The 18,763-nt window shown below is 35.8% G+C and overlaps 1 protein-coding gene across 1 annotated transcript in view; it reads left to right on the forward strand.

The window, feature by feature from the left end:
- Window positions 1-18,187, forward strand: part of LOC121384077 — a 31,245-nt gene extending 13,058 nt beyond the window's left edge. The window contains exons 7-17 of the mRNA XM_041514299.1: window positions 240-307; window positions 1,375-1,558; window positions 3,788-3,864; window positions 5,038-7,670; window positions 8,921-8,949; window positions 9,746-9,802; window positions 10,760-10,882; window positions 11,743-11,825; window positions 13,141-13,268; window positions 13,804-13,927; window positions 17,842-18,187. Of these exons, the coding sequence (XP_041370233.1) occupies window positions 240-307; window positions 1,375-1,558; window positions 3,788-3,864; window positions 5,038-7,670; window positions 8,921-8,949; window positions 9,746-9,802; window positions 10,760-10,882; window positions 11,743-11,825; window positions 13,141-13,268; window positions 13,804-13,927; window positions 17,842-17,966 (3,631 nt within the window). The 3' untranslated portion in view covers window positions 17,967-18,187. The remainder of the gene's footprint in view (window positions 1-239; window positions 308-1,374; window positions 1,559-3,787; window positions 3,865-5,037; window positions 7,671-8,920; window positions 8,950-9,745; window positions 9,803-10,759; window positions 10,883-11,742; window positions 11,826-13,140; window positions 13,269-13,803; window positions 13,928-17,841) is intronic.
- Window positions 18,188-18,763: the final 576 nt, after the last annotated feature.

Below are 18,763 nucleotides of genomic sequence, written 5' to 3' on the forward strand. Positions count from 1 at the left end.
TGTCTGTTTCAGATATTACTTTAGCCTCATTTGAAATTATACCTGTACATGTTTACGTTATTACATTAGCATTGTGTTGAAAATGATATCTTACATGCATCATTATATGGTGGATTATTTCTATATATTTCAGATTTTCTATGTATCATAATGTTGGGGAATATAATACCTAATATATATTTCATGTATTACATGTATATCTTGCATTATGTTAAGAATTCTGTACCTTTATGTTTCAGGTTGAAACCATTATATCCTGTCCACAAAGAAGGGCCTTCTATGAAGTATTGTAGAGGAATTGTTGCAGGTAAATTATGTCTTTCTATGTGATTTATTCAGATGCTTAATAATTTACAGAACTAAGAAAATTCTTGATTATAGTAAGCAGTTAGAGTCTGCAGTACTGAACATACAACTTTCTCAAAAGCAAGTGGTTCAGAAAGTTCCTAATTTTCAGACTAAAATTTCACTAATTTACTGATCCATTCTGGATAAATGTCTGATTGTAAAATAATGTTTTAGGTTTTCTTTTTTCTTTTCTCCTTCACCTGACCGCCAGCAAATTGCATATTCCCCTAGGAATATTAGTCTGGTCCAAATATCCCAACAGCCAACGGGATGGCAAAAATCTTCCAATGAGTTAATAACAGCGACTGTATCAAATGTAGGTGTTTCTCAGAAATTATATCTGACCTAATTCTATGAGTGCTGTAATACTGCTTCAGCTGAAATAATCACCAAAATGGGATCCAGTTCTTCCAAGCACAAAAATACCCATTACTACTATGTTATTGTAAACTAAACATCTTTTAAATAAAAAAAATTGCTTAATTTTCAGAAATGCTTCAAGTTAAACACATTGTGCTTGAACCATAAAGTATATAGCAGGTTTTAAGCTTAATTTTAAAATCATGATGGCAAAGATGGTCATTCAGAAATATTGCACATTTTCATGATTTAATATATTACATGTGTGTATATGCCTTTAAACTGTACATTATATCATATTTAAAAAATACACATTTTTAAAAAGTTAATTGTCACCCAATAGACTATCTTTGTTAAATGTGTATGTACTTGCTCTTAGCTAATGAATGTCACTTCACTATACTGATGAGCTCATTTCTTTTCTAATTCACCTGGCCTCAACACAAATGCATATTCCCCAATGGGATGGCCTAAAATTGGCTGTTGGTATGTTCAGACCAGACTACTATCCTTTGTGTTGAGGCCAGGTGAAGTATTCTGAAAAGAGAAAACCCCTGAAGTTTTTTCTAGTTTTTCTAAATTGTTACTCAGTTTTCAACCTTGTCATTAATGTAGTAAAATAAATGTTAAACGTTGCTTAAGTGATGTCTTCTTGTTTTCTTACAGACACACGTTGTTACAGTGCCAGCCCGAGTCGCACGCTACAGCGTCAGAGGAGACTGATTTGTAACATAAACAACATGAACATTACCCGCCGTATGACCGAACCAGAATTACGCGATACGTTGCATTTGATGTCGCCTAACTTTGATGAAAACGCACACCTGTTGTATAGCAGATCGGGTTCTGTGTATGTTTTTTGTTTTTATCAGGCTCATAGGTAGAGATAGGTATTAAGGGAATTTTTTTATTGTGATATGGGTTATAACTTATGAATTATTCACATACCGATAATACCCCATATCTCTACTTTTAAGGGTATAATTTTAGGTGGTCGATTTTCAAAATATATCCTAAATGTCTTATGGTTAAAAGTAAACATTCATTGATGGGTATTTATAAATATCTATTGATTAAACCAATTGAATTATTGACATGCTGATAATACCCCATATCGCTACTATTAAGGGTATAATTTTAGGTGGTCGATTTTCAAAATATATCCTAAATGTCTTATGGTTAAAAGTAAACATTCATTGATGGGTATTTATAAATATCTATTGATTAAACCAATTGAATTATTGACATGCTGATAATACCCCATATTGCTACTATTAAGGGTATAATTTTAGGTGGTCGATTTTCAAAATATATCCTAAATGTCTTATGGTTAAAAGTAAACATTCATTGATGGGTATTTATAAATATCTATTGATTAAACCAATTGAATTATTGACATGCTGATAATACCCCATATCGCTACTATTAAGGGTATAATTTTAGGTGGTCGATTTTCAAAATATATCCTAAATGTCTTATGGTTAAAAGTAAACATTCATTGATGGGTATTTATAAATATCTATTGATTAAACCAATTGAATTATTGACATGCTGATAATACCCCATATCGCTACTATTAAGGGTATAATTTTAGGTGGTCGATTTTCAAAATATATCCTAAATGTCTTATGGTTAAAAGTAAACATTCATTGATGGGTATTTATAAATATCTATTGATTAAACCAATTGAATTATTGACATGCTGATAATACCCCATATCGCTACTATTAAGGGTATAATTTTAGGTGGTCGATTTTCAAAATATATCCTAAATGTCTTATGGTTAAAAGTAAACATTCATTGATGGGTATTTATAAATATCTATTGATTAAACCAATTGAATTATTGACATGCTGATAATACCCCATATCGCTACTATTAAGGGTATAATTTTAGGTGGTCGATTTTCAAAATATATCCTAAATGTCTTATGGTTAAAAGTAAACATTCATTGATGGGTATTTATAAATATCTATTGATTAAACCAATTGAATTATTGACATGCTGATAATACCCCATATCTCTACTTTTAAGGGTATAATTTTAGGTGGTCGATTTTCAAAATATATCCTAAATGTCTTATGGTTAAAAGTAAACATTCATTGATGGGTATTTATAAATATCTATTGATTAAACCAATTGAATTATTGACATGCTGATAATACCCCATATCTCTACTTTTAAGGGTATAATTTTAGGTGGTCGATTTTCAAAATATATCCTAAATGTCTTATGGTTAAAAGTCAACATTCATTGATGGGTATTTATAAATATCTATTGATTAAACCAATTGAATTATTGACATGCTGATAATACCCCATATCTCTACTTTTAAGGGTATAATTTTAGGTGGTCGATTTTCAAAATATATCCTAAATGTCTTATGGTTAAAAGTAAACATTCATTGATGGGTATTTATAAATATCTATTGATTAAACCAATTGAATTATTGACATGCTGATAATACCCCATATCGCTACTATTAAGGGTATAATTTTAGGTGGTCGATTTTCAAAATATATCCTAAATGTCTTATGGTTGAAAGTACACATTCGTTGATGGGTATTGTTAAATATCTATTGATTAAACATGTAAAATAATATGTTATTCATTTGCTTCTACAGTATACATGATATTACAAAATGTCAGACACATGGAATATGTAATGGTTTGGGTTCTTTTTATACCTAAATGTTTAGGGTTAGGAATGTGAAACAAAGTTTTTATAATGTTGCAGCCATCAGTATTCAGGTTTTCCATAGCATGTTTCGGGGTGGGTTTTTTTGGCAATTTTCTGAATTGCAAGGGCTGCATTGGTAGTTTTATGGGCCTTAAAACTGATAGGATATGAACAATACTTAATTATTGTACCTTGTAACAGTTTATTAGCCTCGTATCAGATTCCAGTTTCAAATGCTTAGCATTAAGTCAGATTGATGAAAAATTTGTAATAGAAATTATTGTAACAAAACTGGATTGCTACATAGATTTTTGTCTAATCGACATTTTAGTTGTGAATTAAACTTCACAGAATTTGATTGGAGATATTTTATCATGATATTTTTTTATTTATTTATAGAACTTCTCAGGATGATGTATATCAAATTGAAAGACCTTTGTCACTCATCAGTATATCTCCACTTTCATTTGATCAAGGTATGTGTTTACTGTTTATTCTTCATTATAAATATGCAGGAATGTTGTTAACAGCACTTCACAGTATGAAGAATTGTTTAGTTAACAGCACTTCAGTACATTGTTTAGAAATGATTCTCAAAAATATTAAATATTTTCACGAAGTAGAAATTGTTTATGGAAGATTATGTTAGCCAAATCATTATGTTATATGTCTGTATAAAACGGAACAAGTGATAAATAGGTCTCTGTATGTGCTTCTCTAGTCCGTTAACAGCATTTCCATATATTAGAAGCCACATTATTTTTGTTACAATATCTCATCATCAGATTTATAAATGTATTATACTCAAGTGTCAATGAGAATACCCACTCAAACTCTGCAGCTATGTGCTACCAGTTCATATAAAGAATAATAAATGAGTTACCAGTTATTATCAAATTTATGTCCCGAGTGAAATAATGTTCAGTTGTCACAAGCTTTAGCAAGTGACAAATGAAAATGATTTCATGAGGGACATAAATTGATAATAATTGGTACCAAGTTTGTTATTCTATTTATTACCTGAGCTGTTTTTTCTCTAAAAGCCTTTATTTTCGACACACATGCATGTACATGTATAGACATGATGTAAACCACTTTACGCACCGTTACGAGTATTGCTATAACTTTGTAATTTAATCACATTCATAGATAATTTTCAAAAACAAAAGTTATTTTTATAAATTTAACACCAAAAAACAGAGCAGTAAATGCAAACTCTGTAAACTACATGACATCAATTTGTGTGTTTGCCAAATCGTAATGACGTCATATTTAGTACCGACAAGGTCATTGGTTTGTCAAATCGTCCAACAGTATTGTTTGCTAGACCAATGCAGATTATTTCGCACTGAGAAAATATGGAAAATAGTTTCCCCATTTTGAGTGTCAGCTGGGGTAATAAATTGTATTATAAACTTATTTTTATGTAGGATGTCATGAGAGAATTGCTACAGTACATAAAGCATAAAGTTTAGGACCTCGTCATTTACATGGAAATAACAAATTACAGAAACAGGAAATGGCTTATCTGAATATATTTCTGTGTGAACCATAAATTGGTTATGCAAATTTTCAATTTTCTCAGATACCTGTACAAGGCACAATTGATAAAAGTACAAGTGATTAAAGTACAAGTTTATGTTTTCTAGATTCAAGTGTTCCGACACCAGAGATGAAAACTCCAGCACCTTCCCCAAAACCCATACCAGGACACCCAGGAGAGGATGAAGATCAAACGAGATTATCAGAAGACATGAATATGAAGAAACAAGAGGAGACCGTAACAAAGAAAACTGTCAAACCAGAGGTTGATGATCAGGCTGGGATGGAAGATGCTTTGACTAAAGCTTCTCAAGAGCTGATTGGTGCTGTAGATGACATACAACAGAAACTCTTTCCATCCTTCGAGGACACAGCGTCCAGGGAAATAGAGGTTGTGGCAAGAGCCCAGACGGTGAATAATAGTAATGCTGTAAGTGATTATGATGAACCTGGTGTGCCTGATCCGGTTAAGAAGAAGGTAGACATTAATAGAGGTGGAAGAGCCAAAGAATTTATATTTATTACAGAAGAGGCCGATGAATCTGACAAAGCTAACACAGGTTCTGATGTTCAAAGGTCGACCATTGCAGCAGAATCGGACATCAGTGTTAAATCCGGGGGACGGTTAGAAAGTGCGGAAAGCCTAGACCAGCGACCACGAACCAGTGGAAGCTCGGTCCACAGGGTTAGCAGCTCCAAGTCTGTGAGATTTGTGGACGAGCAAGACGAAACTGTTTTGTCCAGTGGGTATCCTCGGAAACCTCAGCTAAAACCAGCACGCACATCTTGCAAGCCATACGGATTGTATGGCACGGCTAGGACACACGATGGAGATGATGACAAAGAAAACATTCCCAGAAAAACATTATGTCCTAGTGTTCATATGGAAGGTAAAGGAGCTGGAATTAGGTCAGCTTCCAGCAGTACAACAATTCCAGAATCCCAGACTAATCAAGGAAATGTAGATGGTTTGGATCAACCATTCTCAGATACAGGTTCACAGGACATGCAAGGAAATGTAGAAAGTTTGGATCAGCCAGCCTCTGATAAAGAAACATCTGCATTATTAAATATGTCAAAGTCTGCTGCATCAGCCACATCTGAGGATGGTCAGGTTAAAGTTAATAATTCTGAGACCAACTCAAAGGAATCCATTTTGTCTAAAGTTAATAATTCTGAGACCAACTCAAAGGAATCCATTTTGGCTAAAGTTAATAATTCTGAGACAGACTCAAAGGAATCCATTTTGTCTCAGATACAACGTAGAGAGATGCAACCATTGGTCATAGAACTTGCTGAGAGCAAACTGCTTGATGAAAGAACCAACAGTTACAGTGTATCGGAATGCTCTACTGTTCTGGGTGTTCTGGAGAAGTATCCAGATCTTTGTAAGTATTTGAAGGTGGAAAATATATCTGGACGAGGGGCAGAATCACCAGCTAATTCTTCAGAAGCAGCTGCCGTGGAAATGGAGCAGTCTGGGTCCCATCCAGCTTTTAAAATAACTTTTTCGACTTTCGAGCCTGACAAAACTGACCGTCCATCTTCTGCTGAAAATAAAAGTCTTCAAGACCAAAGTACAACAACTGAGGTGAGTTCCAAACACTTGAAGAAAAGGAGGAGGAGGAAAGTAAAAGTCAATGATCAGGTCACCAAATTAAACCAGGCTTGTTCTTCAACTTCTGGAATTCAACATGCCTATGTAGCAAGCACCAGACAGAACTTCCCTTCAGATATTTTAGACTGTAGACATGGATCATCAACTAAGGCTTCAGACAGTAATTCTGTTCCAGTAAGGAGGTCATCCAGCCCGTCTTGTCGTGTGCCCTTATCTTCCAGAAGATGGCGTCCAAGCAGTGCTTGTTCCAGTAGATCGCAACCTGACAGTCCATCATCCACTAGGATTCGGCCGAGCAGTGCATGTCCCAGTAAATCAAGTCCAAGCATTACATCTTTCAGAAAGTCTCGTCCCAGCAGTGCACCTTCCATTCCATCGTATGCAAACAGAAGATCATCAAATCCGTCTGCCACAAGTAACTTTACTCGGCTAACTCCGACAAGTCCAACCTTTCTTCAGAAACGTCGTCTGCAAGGACAGAACACAAAGGTTTCGGACCCAGGTGAAAAATCAACTGGCGAGACTAATGCCACGTCGTTTAATGAACTTCAGAACCAGATAGACATTATTCAGTCGGAGTTGAGAAGAAACATAGACGAAAATGCACTACTTCTGTCCACAACTGAGCAGTTACGAGAAAGTCTGAAGACACCAAGCAGTCCCACTTCTGTAGATGATGCAGACATGTCCGGTAACTCTGATCTCGACTCCGCAGTTTGTGAGGAGACTTCTACATTGATTGGTTCTGCCTCCAATACCGGTGATTTTTATCTAGAATCTGATGAGGATTATGAAAATCTGCTGTTGTCTTACCGCAAAATGTGCATGAATATCAGTGAGGGCTCTGTTGTAAACGAACAAATCAGCACTCCAAAATGCAAAACACCAGAGTCGACCAGAGCTGGAAAGGACAACAGTGGCAGATTTAAGTTGGAAAGGAAGGATGAAGAGAGGAAGTCTGCGAGTGAAACCAGCCCGAAGATGTTATCAGAGGTGATTGACAGTGGCTGTGAGAGTGAGCCAGTGACGGAAGCTGTTGGTGTGGATCACACTGGAGAGGTCACCGACAAAGAGAAGATGAATCTGTTAGAAGAAACCTGTCAGACTCAGCCTGAACATAAGGTTTGTGAAAATTATATGTGTCGTACGGAATATGATTGACACTAGTCGTATAGTTAAAAGTTATATTATGTTTGTGTTACAAATCTCGTGAGATGTGAGATTTTGGTTTGTCATTCCATTCTTCACAGTGTGCTGGTTGAAACAGTTAAAATTATATGTGCCATACTGAATATGGTTGACACTAGTCGTATAGTTAACAGTTATATTATGTTTGTGTTACAAATCTAGCGAGATGTGAGATTTTGGTTTGACATTCACTTCCATTCTTCACAGTGTGTTGGCCGAAACAGTTCTGTCAATTCATTTCACCAAAGTTGTCTTTATCTTCTACTGGTGTGGTGGCAGCGGTGAGATACATAAACCCAGTCACTACCAGGGGCCTAATTCACTAAACTCTCGCAATTTTGTGATCTCGCAGTGCAATGCTAAAAGACTCACAAAGATGATGCTTTGTTGTGTAGCAGAGCCTAAGAGACCTTTGTGAATTAGGCCCCTGTGCATTAAAAATAAGAAAACGTAATATAGCTGTTAACTATACAACTAGTGTCAAATCATACGCTGTATGGCGATGTGTATTATTTTGATGAACAAGATGGAAATCTTGTTGTCAGGTAGATCTGTTGAATTGTTTTGTAGAGTCTTTGGTCCATTTGTTCAAAGCATAGTTAAATTAACCAAAGGTTAGTCTAATATTTTCCTGTTACTTATTTTTGCACAAATACAAAATAAACCTTGGATTCAGTTTATGTATGGGTACCTTTGGTTATTGTAAATCAAGTTTAAACATTATGGGTAAATTCACAAAGCCTGTTTTGTCTTAGACGCAGGTATTTATGTATTGTAAATGTATGTAGTTACATGCATGTAAGATATACACAGGCTTTGTAAATTCCGCCCTATTGTTTCAATTAATATTTGTATTGATTCAGTTCTTGATTTTGAAAATATCTGTTAACCACTGGTTTAAGTGGTTAAGCTAACTAATGTTTGGATGACCGGCCTCTGTATACAAGCACAAATGCATGTACTGTGGACAAAGTAATGTTCATTCCTGGTGGTAGTATGTTGTGTGTACCGTTCTGTATACTGCTATTTGCAGATTTAAAATATTAACTTGCCTCTATTCAAAGAAATAGCTTATATTAATGTAGTATAAAATATTAATAACTAAAACTAATATAGAATAATGAGGGTTTTTTTTATTTATTTTTCGTTCACAAATTCTATTCCTATTTTGTTTTGTTTTGCAGATGGATAGTGCATCAATCACAAAAAATGGGTATGTTTTAATTAACATATGCTTTCAAATGCATTACAGAAGATTTGTTTATTGGCATATTGTTATAATATGCAGTAGACTGTTAATTAAAACCAGATGTGTGTTTTATCAGACTTGTTTGTAAGTGAGAAACTGGCAAGTCATACTGAGTCCAAGTCAGTGAATTCAGGTACAAGTCTCAGAAGACCATCTATTAATAGAATATTTGTTATGATTATTAAAAATATTGGAAATAATTAATCATTAATTTGATGGTTTTTAATCATATATTTAACAGTTTGTAGTCCTCTTGTTTAAGAAGTAGACAGTTATACAGGATCTGTTTATTAGCATCTGATATCAGGGGTGCAGAAATGAAAAATATTTTACTAGCCCACTGGACCAGAAACAACTAAAATTTACTAACTCACCAAAATTTCTAATAGTCTGTTAGCCTATAGAACAATATATTGATGTTAAATAATAGCGCGCATGCGCATGCACACGCACACACACACACACACACTGTCACACACTCCAGAAAACCCCAAATAATTAGTCAGTCAGAAAAAGACAGACTGCCCATCATAAAGGTAGCTGCATTTTTAACTCGTCTTTTAGAATTTAGCGAGCGGGTGAGTACTTTGTGCACCGCAGGATTCAATGGAAATGATCATGGCATTGGTGTTGGGTTAGTACTGGTTAAGATGACAAGAAATAAGGTTTTTAACTCTCCTTAAAAAAAAAAAAAAAAATTAATAATGTTGAAATCTTTGTGGTCAAAATATTTAATTCTGTTTTTATGTGATATTTCCAGATGTTCTAGTCCTGAATTGGAGGTCATTGCTACCACGAAAAAACTTTCAAAAGCTAAGTACGTATTTGTTGTTAATTTATGTTATTAGTCAGATATTTACTAGTCAGAGATAGGAGATTGAGGGTCATGGCCCCTTCGTCTACACACAAACATTCACCTATTTTAAAATAATAAAAGAAAAGCTAGTTTGAAATGTCCCATAAAATGTCTACAGTTCAAAATTAGTCAGCAAAAGCATAGCCCCAGACCCTCTAACAGAGTATTGCTTTCCCATGTCAGTATTAGTCATTAATAATATGTTTGTCACAAACATCCAGGCCCTAATCTAGAACTGAAAAAGTAGGACAAGTGACTTCTCCCTTCCCAGAAAAAAGGGGAGAAGTGTGATCAAAATAGATGAAGTGAACATTTATCAGTATATTTTGTAACGTTTCGCCATGTTCCGCATTCACTCTGACAAATTCTGAATTAGTTATTTGGTTCTGATCGTAATGTTTCTATATAAAAGACTTCCGGTAATAAAATTTAAATAAAACAGTTGTATGTTTCATTTACACCTGATATCATTAAGTAGTTGATACTGTGTCAATAAGTTAAAATGAAAGTAATAATTAATATTTTCTGCCATTACTGAAAAGAATCATTGAATTTGACAGAGAATTAACAATGCTTGACTGGTCACTGCAAACAGTGTGACATGCGTCGATGTAGAGTGTGGCACTAAAGTAAAAACACAAACCGACAAGGTGCCAAGTGAGCTATGATATTAAACAAGTCGTTGTCTTGACATACATTGTATGTTATGTGATTTTGTTTTTGAAATCGGATTGGTCCAGATGTTACTGTGATTTGAGCCGACTTTCGGTGAAGAAAATGTTCCTTTCATCGGTTAGATTAGGGTCTGAATATCATTGTTATCTTTATATTATACTGTTTTTACTTATTATCATATTAAATTACATAAGATTGAAATGACTCTCCGATCCAACCTGAGTTTTGTTGTTTTATCTTCAGGGTAAAAGTTAAATGTCTGAGGCCGTCTGCTCCGTTCCCACCGCTCTGCTTCTCAGTGAATGCTCGCCCGCCACCTGGCTGTCTGTACTACTTCTCTTACGGAACGGACATGAACATCAACCGGTAAGATCACGTAGTTTTTTTTACAACTTATCCTGACCTCTAACCAATGGCATTTTCTTCTTCTATTTCGGGGTTGGACATAGCCCAGTGGTACAGCGCTACCTTGATTTGTGGTCGGTCTAGGATCGATCCTCGTCTGTGGGCTCATTGGGCTATTTCTTGTTCCAGCCAGTGCTCCACAACTGGTATATCAAAGACCGTGGTATGTGTCATTCTATTTGTGGGATGGTGCATATAAATAATCCATTGCTACTAACATAAAAAATGTAGTAGGTTTCCTCTCTAAGACAATAGCTGATGATTAACTTTATTTTGTTTCATCCTTTCAGTTGCCATACATAACGAACACCAAAAGAAATGTCTTTATAGTTTTTAGCTGCAGTATTAAAAAAAAAAAAAAAATTTGCAAGATTTTAGCATCCATAACTTTATCCTCTGACATGGTGGTTACTAAGAGATTGTAAGTTTTCTGTGCATTATCAAAGTGTAATTTAAATGGTGTATCCTATATTACAGGTGGGGCGGGAAGTAGCCCAGTGGTAAAGCGCTCGCTTGATGTGTGGTCGGTTTGGGATCGATCCCTGTCAGTGGACCCATTGGGCTATTTCTCGCTCCAGCCAGTGCACCACGACTGGTACATCAAAGGTCGTTGTATGTGCTATCCTGTCTATGGGATGGTGCATATAAAAGATCCCTTGCTGCTAATTGAAAAAGAGTAGCCCATGAAGTGGCAACAGTGGGTTTCCTCACTTAATATCTGTGTGGTCCTTAACCATATGTCCGACGCCATATAACCGTAAATAAAATGTGTTGAGTGCGTCGTTAAATAAACCATTTCCTTCCTTCTTTCTTTATCACAGAATCTCCAACTATATCAGCCGAAAAGTGGAGAATCAGTTCTGGGGACTCCTGTTTGGATTCAGCTTGGTCTTCAACAAGAGAGGTAAGTAAATATACTCTTTCATTATGAAGACTTGGGTGTGCTGGTTCTGTGATGTCAGTTTGATTAGTCGATATCACAGAACAAATGCAAATTAGTGTGAATGGCATCACAATTTATACAGTGTGTGAAAGAAAAAGTTTTTTTGGTTTAACGACACCACTAGAGCACATTGATTTATTAGATATATGGCTATTGGGTGTCAAACATATGGTCATTTTGACAGTCATAGAGATGAAATTGCTACATTTTTCCATTAGTAGCAAGGGATCCTTTATACATGTATGCACCATCCCACAGACAGGATAGCACATACCATGGCTTTTGATATACCAGTCTGCACTGGCTAGAGCAAGAAATAGCCCAGTAGGCCCACCGACAGGGATCGATCCTAGACATATTTCAAACAGAATTTCAGAAATAAGTTAATTTCTTAATTGAATGCGGCAAATCTAGCTCAGTTGGTAGAGGGCTTGCCTGTGGTAATTGCATCGCAGGATCAACCCACCTCAGTGCACCACAACTGGTATATCGAAGGCTGTGGTATGTTCTGTCCTGTCTGTCGGAAAGTGCATATAAAAGATATCTCGCTGCTAATAGAAAAATGTAGTGGATTTTCTCTAAGACACTGAGTTAAAAATTATCAAATATTGGACATCCAGTAGCAGATGATAAATAAATCATTTTGCTCTAGTGGTGTCGTTAAGAACCCCCAAAACTTTAACTTTCTTAATTGAATAGTCTCCATTGGCTGTGATTAAATTATTGCAGTCAGGAGTTGTCCTAATCTTACAGTTCCAGTTAGTGCCATAGCTTTCATTAATTCATTTTCATGTATTTTCATATTTAGGGTTCAAGTATGTTCTTCTTATGTTTCCCCAATGATATAAACTCATCCTAAAATCTGATGGGTATGGGTGATCTGCTTTGCTGGAAATCTAGCAAACATAAAATATGACGATATATGTATACTTTATACATCCTTGTATATTTGCACCCTGTTGAATAGCAGGCTTTATTGATTCAGAGCAGTTGAGATTTCCTCACATTTTTAACCATTACGCCACCGACTATTAGTTTATGTTCCCAATCTGACAGGTGGAAGAGCGGACAATCGTCCATCCAGGAAAATATGTTTAAGCTAGTCCAAAGTCTTAATATTGTGTATACATGTACACTGTATTTGATGTAGTTAAATGAAAGTTAATTGATTACTATAAAATATTACTACACGCCACACAGTGGTAATCCACATTTGAGTCAGACTTGTGTATTACGGTATTACACTCTTGGTTGTACATGTACATGTATATTACAGGTTTTGACAGGGAGTCGGGTGGTTTTCCTAACATTGAGTTCAGCCCGTCTAGCTCAGTGGAAGGCTGCGTCTATCAGCTGACACCCAAAGATGTGCAGGTCCTAGACAAATGTATTGGATACCCAGAGGTAAGTTCTCTTGCCGGGAATTAGCTTTGTCGGTAGAGTGCTCGTCCGAGGTGCATGGGTCATAGGATCAAACCTCCTTGGATACATTCTCTGATTGAGGTTTTTTTTTCATCCCTATTAATGCCCTACGACTGATATATAAAAAGCCGAGGTATCTACCATCCTGTCTGTGGGAAAGTACATTTAATATAAAAGATCCCTTGCTGCTAATAAAAAATGCAGCGGGTTTCCTCTCTAACACTACATATAAACCGAACTGGTTGTAAGCCCTCAATACATAACATGCTGTGCTTATGACTTTAGCTCATAATCAAGATTTAACTCTTTCAAGTAATCCCATGAGTCATGAATTAAATATTTCAAGTATGGCTCAGACTATTAAACAAATTATAAAAATAAAGTTTCTGTCTTCAAACCACATGGTAAAATTCTCAACATTTCATCAACCAAATGTTAACATCTCCAGGAGATAACTCGGTATTAAACAAACATTACACCAACACCTTTCTAAGGCTGTGTGTGTGACGTGTTTCAGCATTACGAACATGTGATGATTCCGGTGTGGATGTCCAACTGTCGAGACCCGGACGTTCTGGGTGTAGCTCAGTACTGTGTTCCAGCTCTCACGTACATCGCGCAAGACAAGTGGACTGAGAAAGGTCAGTGTGGCTAGCCATTTTAAAGGGATAGTCCTGAGTTTACAACCATTGTAAAATGTTTCAGATCAATAGAGCCTTTTTGATGATGTAGCATACAAATTAAATAGATTTTCTTATATAAAATATCAGTGTCTGTATTTGCAAGGTGTTTGTTGTTGTACTAATTCTTGTAGTAGCCCAGACCGGATTTTATCTCCCAATAATTTTGTACGCACGAAATAACAAATTAAAGTACAAACTGAGTGCTACAAACATTAGTATACGATAATATACAGACACTGGTATTCTAAACAAGAAAATGTATTTAGTATTAAATAGTAGTGGCCAACAAGGCTCTGTTAGTGTTATCGCAAACATCTTACAATGGCTGTAAACTCAGTATTTAGTATGAAATAGTAGTCGCCAACAAGGCTCTGTTATCGCAAACATCTTACAATGGCTGTAAACTCAGTATTTAGTATGAAATAGTAGTCACCAACAAGGCTCTGTTATCGCAAACATCTTACAATGGCTGCAAACTCAGTATTTAGTATGAAATAGTAGTCACCATCAAGGCTCTGTTATCGCAAACATCTTACAATGGCTGTAAACTCAGTATTTAGTATGAAATAGTAGTCGCCAACAAGGCTCTGTTATCGCAAACATCTTACAATGGCTGTAAACTCAGTATTTAGTATGAAATAGTAGTGGCCAACAAGGCTCTGTTATCGCAAACATCTTACAATGGCTGTAAACTCAGTATTTAGTATGAAATAGTAGTCGCCAACAAGGCTCTGTTATCGCAAACATCTTACAATGGCTGTAAACTCAGTATTTAGTATGAAATAGTAGTCACCAACAAGGCTCTGTTATCGCAAACATCTTACAATGGCTGTAAACTCAGTATTTAGTATGAAATAGTAGTCGCCAACAAGGCTCTGTTATCGCAAACATCTTACAATGGCTGTAAACTCAGTATTTAGTATGAAATAGTAGTCGCCAACAAGGCTCTGTTATCGCAAACATCTTACAATGGCTGCAAACTCAGTATTTAGTATGAAATAGTAGTCGCCAACAAGGCTCTGTTATCGCAAACATCTTACAATGGCTGTAAACTCAGTATTTAGTATGAAATAGTAGTCGCCAACAAGGCTCTGTTATCGCAAACATCTTACAATGGCTGTAAACTCAGTATTTAGTATGAAATAGTAGTCGCCAACAAGGCTCTGTTATCGCAAACATCTTACAATGGCTGTAAACTCAGTATTTAGTATGAAATAGTAGTCGCCAACAAGGCTCTGTTATCGCAAACATCTTACAATGGCTGTAAACTCAGTATTTAGTATGAAATAGTAGTCGCCAACAAGGCTCTGTTATCGCAAACATCTTACAATGGCTGCAAACTCAGTATTTAGTATGAAATAGTAGTCGCCAACAAGGCTCTGTTATCGCAAACATCTTACAATGGCTGTAAACTCAGTATTTAGTATGAAATAGTAGTCGCCAACAAGGCTCTGTTATCGCAAACATCTTACAATGGCTGTAAACTCAGTATTTAGTATGAAATAGTAGTCGCCAACAAGGCTCTGTTATCGCAAACATCTTACAATGGCTGTAAACTCAGTATTTAGTATGAAATAGTAGTGGCCAACAAGGCTCTGTTATCGCAAACATCTTACAATGGCTGTAAACTCAGTATTTAGTATGAAATAGTAGTGGCCAACAAGGCTCTGTTATCGCAAACATCTTACAATGGCTGTAAACTCAGTATTTAGTATGAAATAGTAGTTGCCAACAAGGCTCTGTTATCGCAAACATCTTACAATGGCTGTAAACTCAGTATTTAGTATGAAATAGTAGTGGCCAACAAGGCTCTGTTATCGCAAACATCTTACAATGGCTGTAAACTCAGTATTTAGTATGAAATAGTAGTCGCCAACAAGGCTCTGTTATCGCAAACATCTTACAATGGCTGTAAACTCAGTATTTAGTATGAAATAGTAGTCGCCAACAAGGCTCTGTTATCGCAAACATCTTACAATGGCTGTAAACTCAGTATTTAGTATGAAATAGTAGTGGCCAACAAGGCTCTGTTATCGCAAACATCTTACAATGGCTGTAAACTCAGTATTTAGTATGAAATAGTAGTGGCCAACAAGGCTCTGTTATCGCAAACATCTTACAATGGCTGCAAACTCAGTATTTAGTATGAAATAGTAGTGGCCAACAAGGCTCTGTTATCGCAAACATCTTACAATGGCTGCAAACTCAGTATTTAGTATGAAATAGTAGTGGCCAACAAGGCTCTGTTATCGCAAACATCTTACAATGGCTGTAAACTCAGTATTTAGTATGAAATAGTAGCCAACAAGGCTCTGTTATCGCAAACATCTTACAATGGCTGTAAACTCAGTATTTAGTATGAAATAGTAGTGGCCAACAAGGCTCTGTTATCGCAAACATCTTACAATGGCTGTAAACTCAGTATTTAGTATGAAATGGTAGTCGCCATCAAGGCTCTGTTATCGCAAACATCTTACAATGGCTGTAAACTCAGTATTTAGTATGAAATAGTAGTGGCCAACAAGGCTCTGTTATCGCAAACATCTTACAATGGCTGTAAACTCAGTATTTAGTATGAAATAGTAGTCACCATCAAGACTCTGTTATCGCAAACATCTTACAATGGCTGTAAACTCAGTATTTAGTATGAAATAGTAGTCACCAACAAGGCTCTGTTATCGCAAACATCTTACAATGGCTGTAAACTCAGTATTTAGTATGAAATAGTAGTCACCAACAAGGCTCTGTTATCGCAAACATCTTACAATGGCTGTAAACTCAGTATTTAGTATGAAATAGAATATCGCAAACATCTTACAAGTGTCTGTATTTTAAAGATACTACCCAGTTTGCTGCCTCACTAATAATTTATTTTTAGAATATCAGTGTCTGTATTCCAGCTCTCACATACATTGTTCAAGACAAGTGTGGCTAGCCATTTTAAAGTTTTAAAAGGAATGAGATTTAGTTTAGTGGTGAAATGGCCATCTAAGATGTGAGATGTCCTAAGATTTGTCTCTCGACTACACCTTGTGGTGGGACGTAGTCCAATGGTAAAGCTTTCTCATCTGATGTGCGGTCAGTCTAGGATCGATCCTCATTGTGCCAAGTGGGTCTATTGAGCTAGTTCTCGGTCCAGCCAGTGCTCCATAACTAGTGTAACAAAAAGCTGTGGTATATACTGTCCTGCCTATGAGATGTTGAATTTAGAGATTTCAGTCTACATTCTTAAAGTTTTATAAGCATGGGTCCAGTTCTTGTCCAGCACCTGTACACATATGGGAATGGACATACATGTAGCCCAGAGGTAAAGTGCTCGTCTGATGCATGGTCAGTGTGGGATCCATCCCCATCAGTGGACCACTAAGCTATATCAGTGTTCGAGATTAAATTTCTTGGCCAGTATCCCAAATGGATACTAACATTTCAAAATCTGGTATCCCACCTGAGAATTTAGTATTATATGGCATCCCAGTGGGATACTGGGTTCTTGAAGTCTGGTATCCAAAATTAAATTCTGGTATCCCCGGGATATCGGGATACCGTTAATCTCGAACACTGTATATCTCATTCCAACCATTGCACTATGACTGGTATATCGAAGGCTGTGGTATGTGATATCCTGTCTGTGGGATGGTGTTTATGCAGGATCCCTTGCTACTAATGGAAAAAATGTAGCGGGTTTCATTTCTAAGGCTATATCTGAAAATTACCAAATAGCCAATGATTTATAAATCAATGTGCTCCAGTAGTATCGTTAAACAAAACAAACTTTAACTGTACACATTATAGCATGTAATAAAATACAGCTGAATTTGTTGTGTGCACAGTCAACATTATGATAAATGTTTCGTCAATGTTTTTTACCACAGGTTTGCAGCCCTGTGAGTTTGCTGTTTCACAGTGTTTGAAGAGTTCCGACCTGCTGACACCACAGTACAAGGAACACCTGGTGAAAATGTCCGTGTCACCGCAAACAGTGGAAGCTTCAGAGTAGATGCTGCGATGGGAAAATACATCATGATGAAAGTGTTTTGTAACATACAATGTAATGGTTATAAATACGTGACACAGGGTTAGTTCTGGCCCTCGCCAAATTCACCAGTTGCATTTCTTAAAAGCAGTTGGAAAATTTTATTTGAATTTGGCTAAATAATTTCATGTAATCATGGACATTTTGTTAGAAAATAACTGGGGTTCTGTAATTTTTTTAATTTAATAAATAATTTGGACATAGAAAATAACTGGGGTTCTGTAATTTTTTTAATTTAATAAATAATTTGGCGAATTTTGTTTTAATTTGGCTAAATAATTTCATGTAATCATGGACATTTTGTTAGAAAATAACTGGGTTTCTGTAATTTTTGAAGTTTAATAAATAATTTGGTGAAACCATTTTAGTTCACCCAGAGCTAACCCTGCTGACAAACCTGACAACATTGTATATGTTCTTATATATACGTGTTTTAAAATGATATAGGGTACTGAATATAACTACATGACAAGTATTAATGTTATACATGTATATCTTAAAGGTATTCACTGTAATGATTATAAATACATGACACATATTTTCATATCAGGGCTAACTCTGGGTGAGCAAAACAATTCACTAAATTATTTATTCAACTTAAAAAATTGCAGAAATTGTCAGTTATTTTCAAAAAAGTGTTAATTATTACATGAAATTATTTCGCCAAACTAAAATAAAATTTGCCAACTGCTTTCAAAATTTGCAATTGGTGAATTTGGCGAGTGTCAGAGCTAGTCCTGCAGATATACATGTATATAATT

The sequence above is a fragment of the Gigantopelta aegis genome, chromosome 10 (assembly GCF_016097555.1).
Source record: "Gigantopelta aegis isolate Gae_Host chromosome 10, Gae_host_genome, whole genome shotgun sequence".
In the NCBI taxonomy this organism is placed as follows: Eukaryota; Metazoa; Mollusca; class Gastropoda; order Neomphalida; family Peltospiridae; genus Gigantopelta; species Gigantopelta aegis.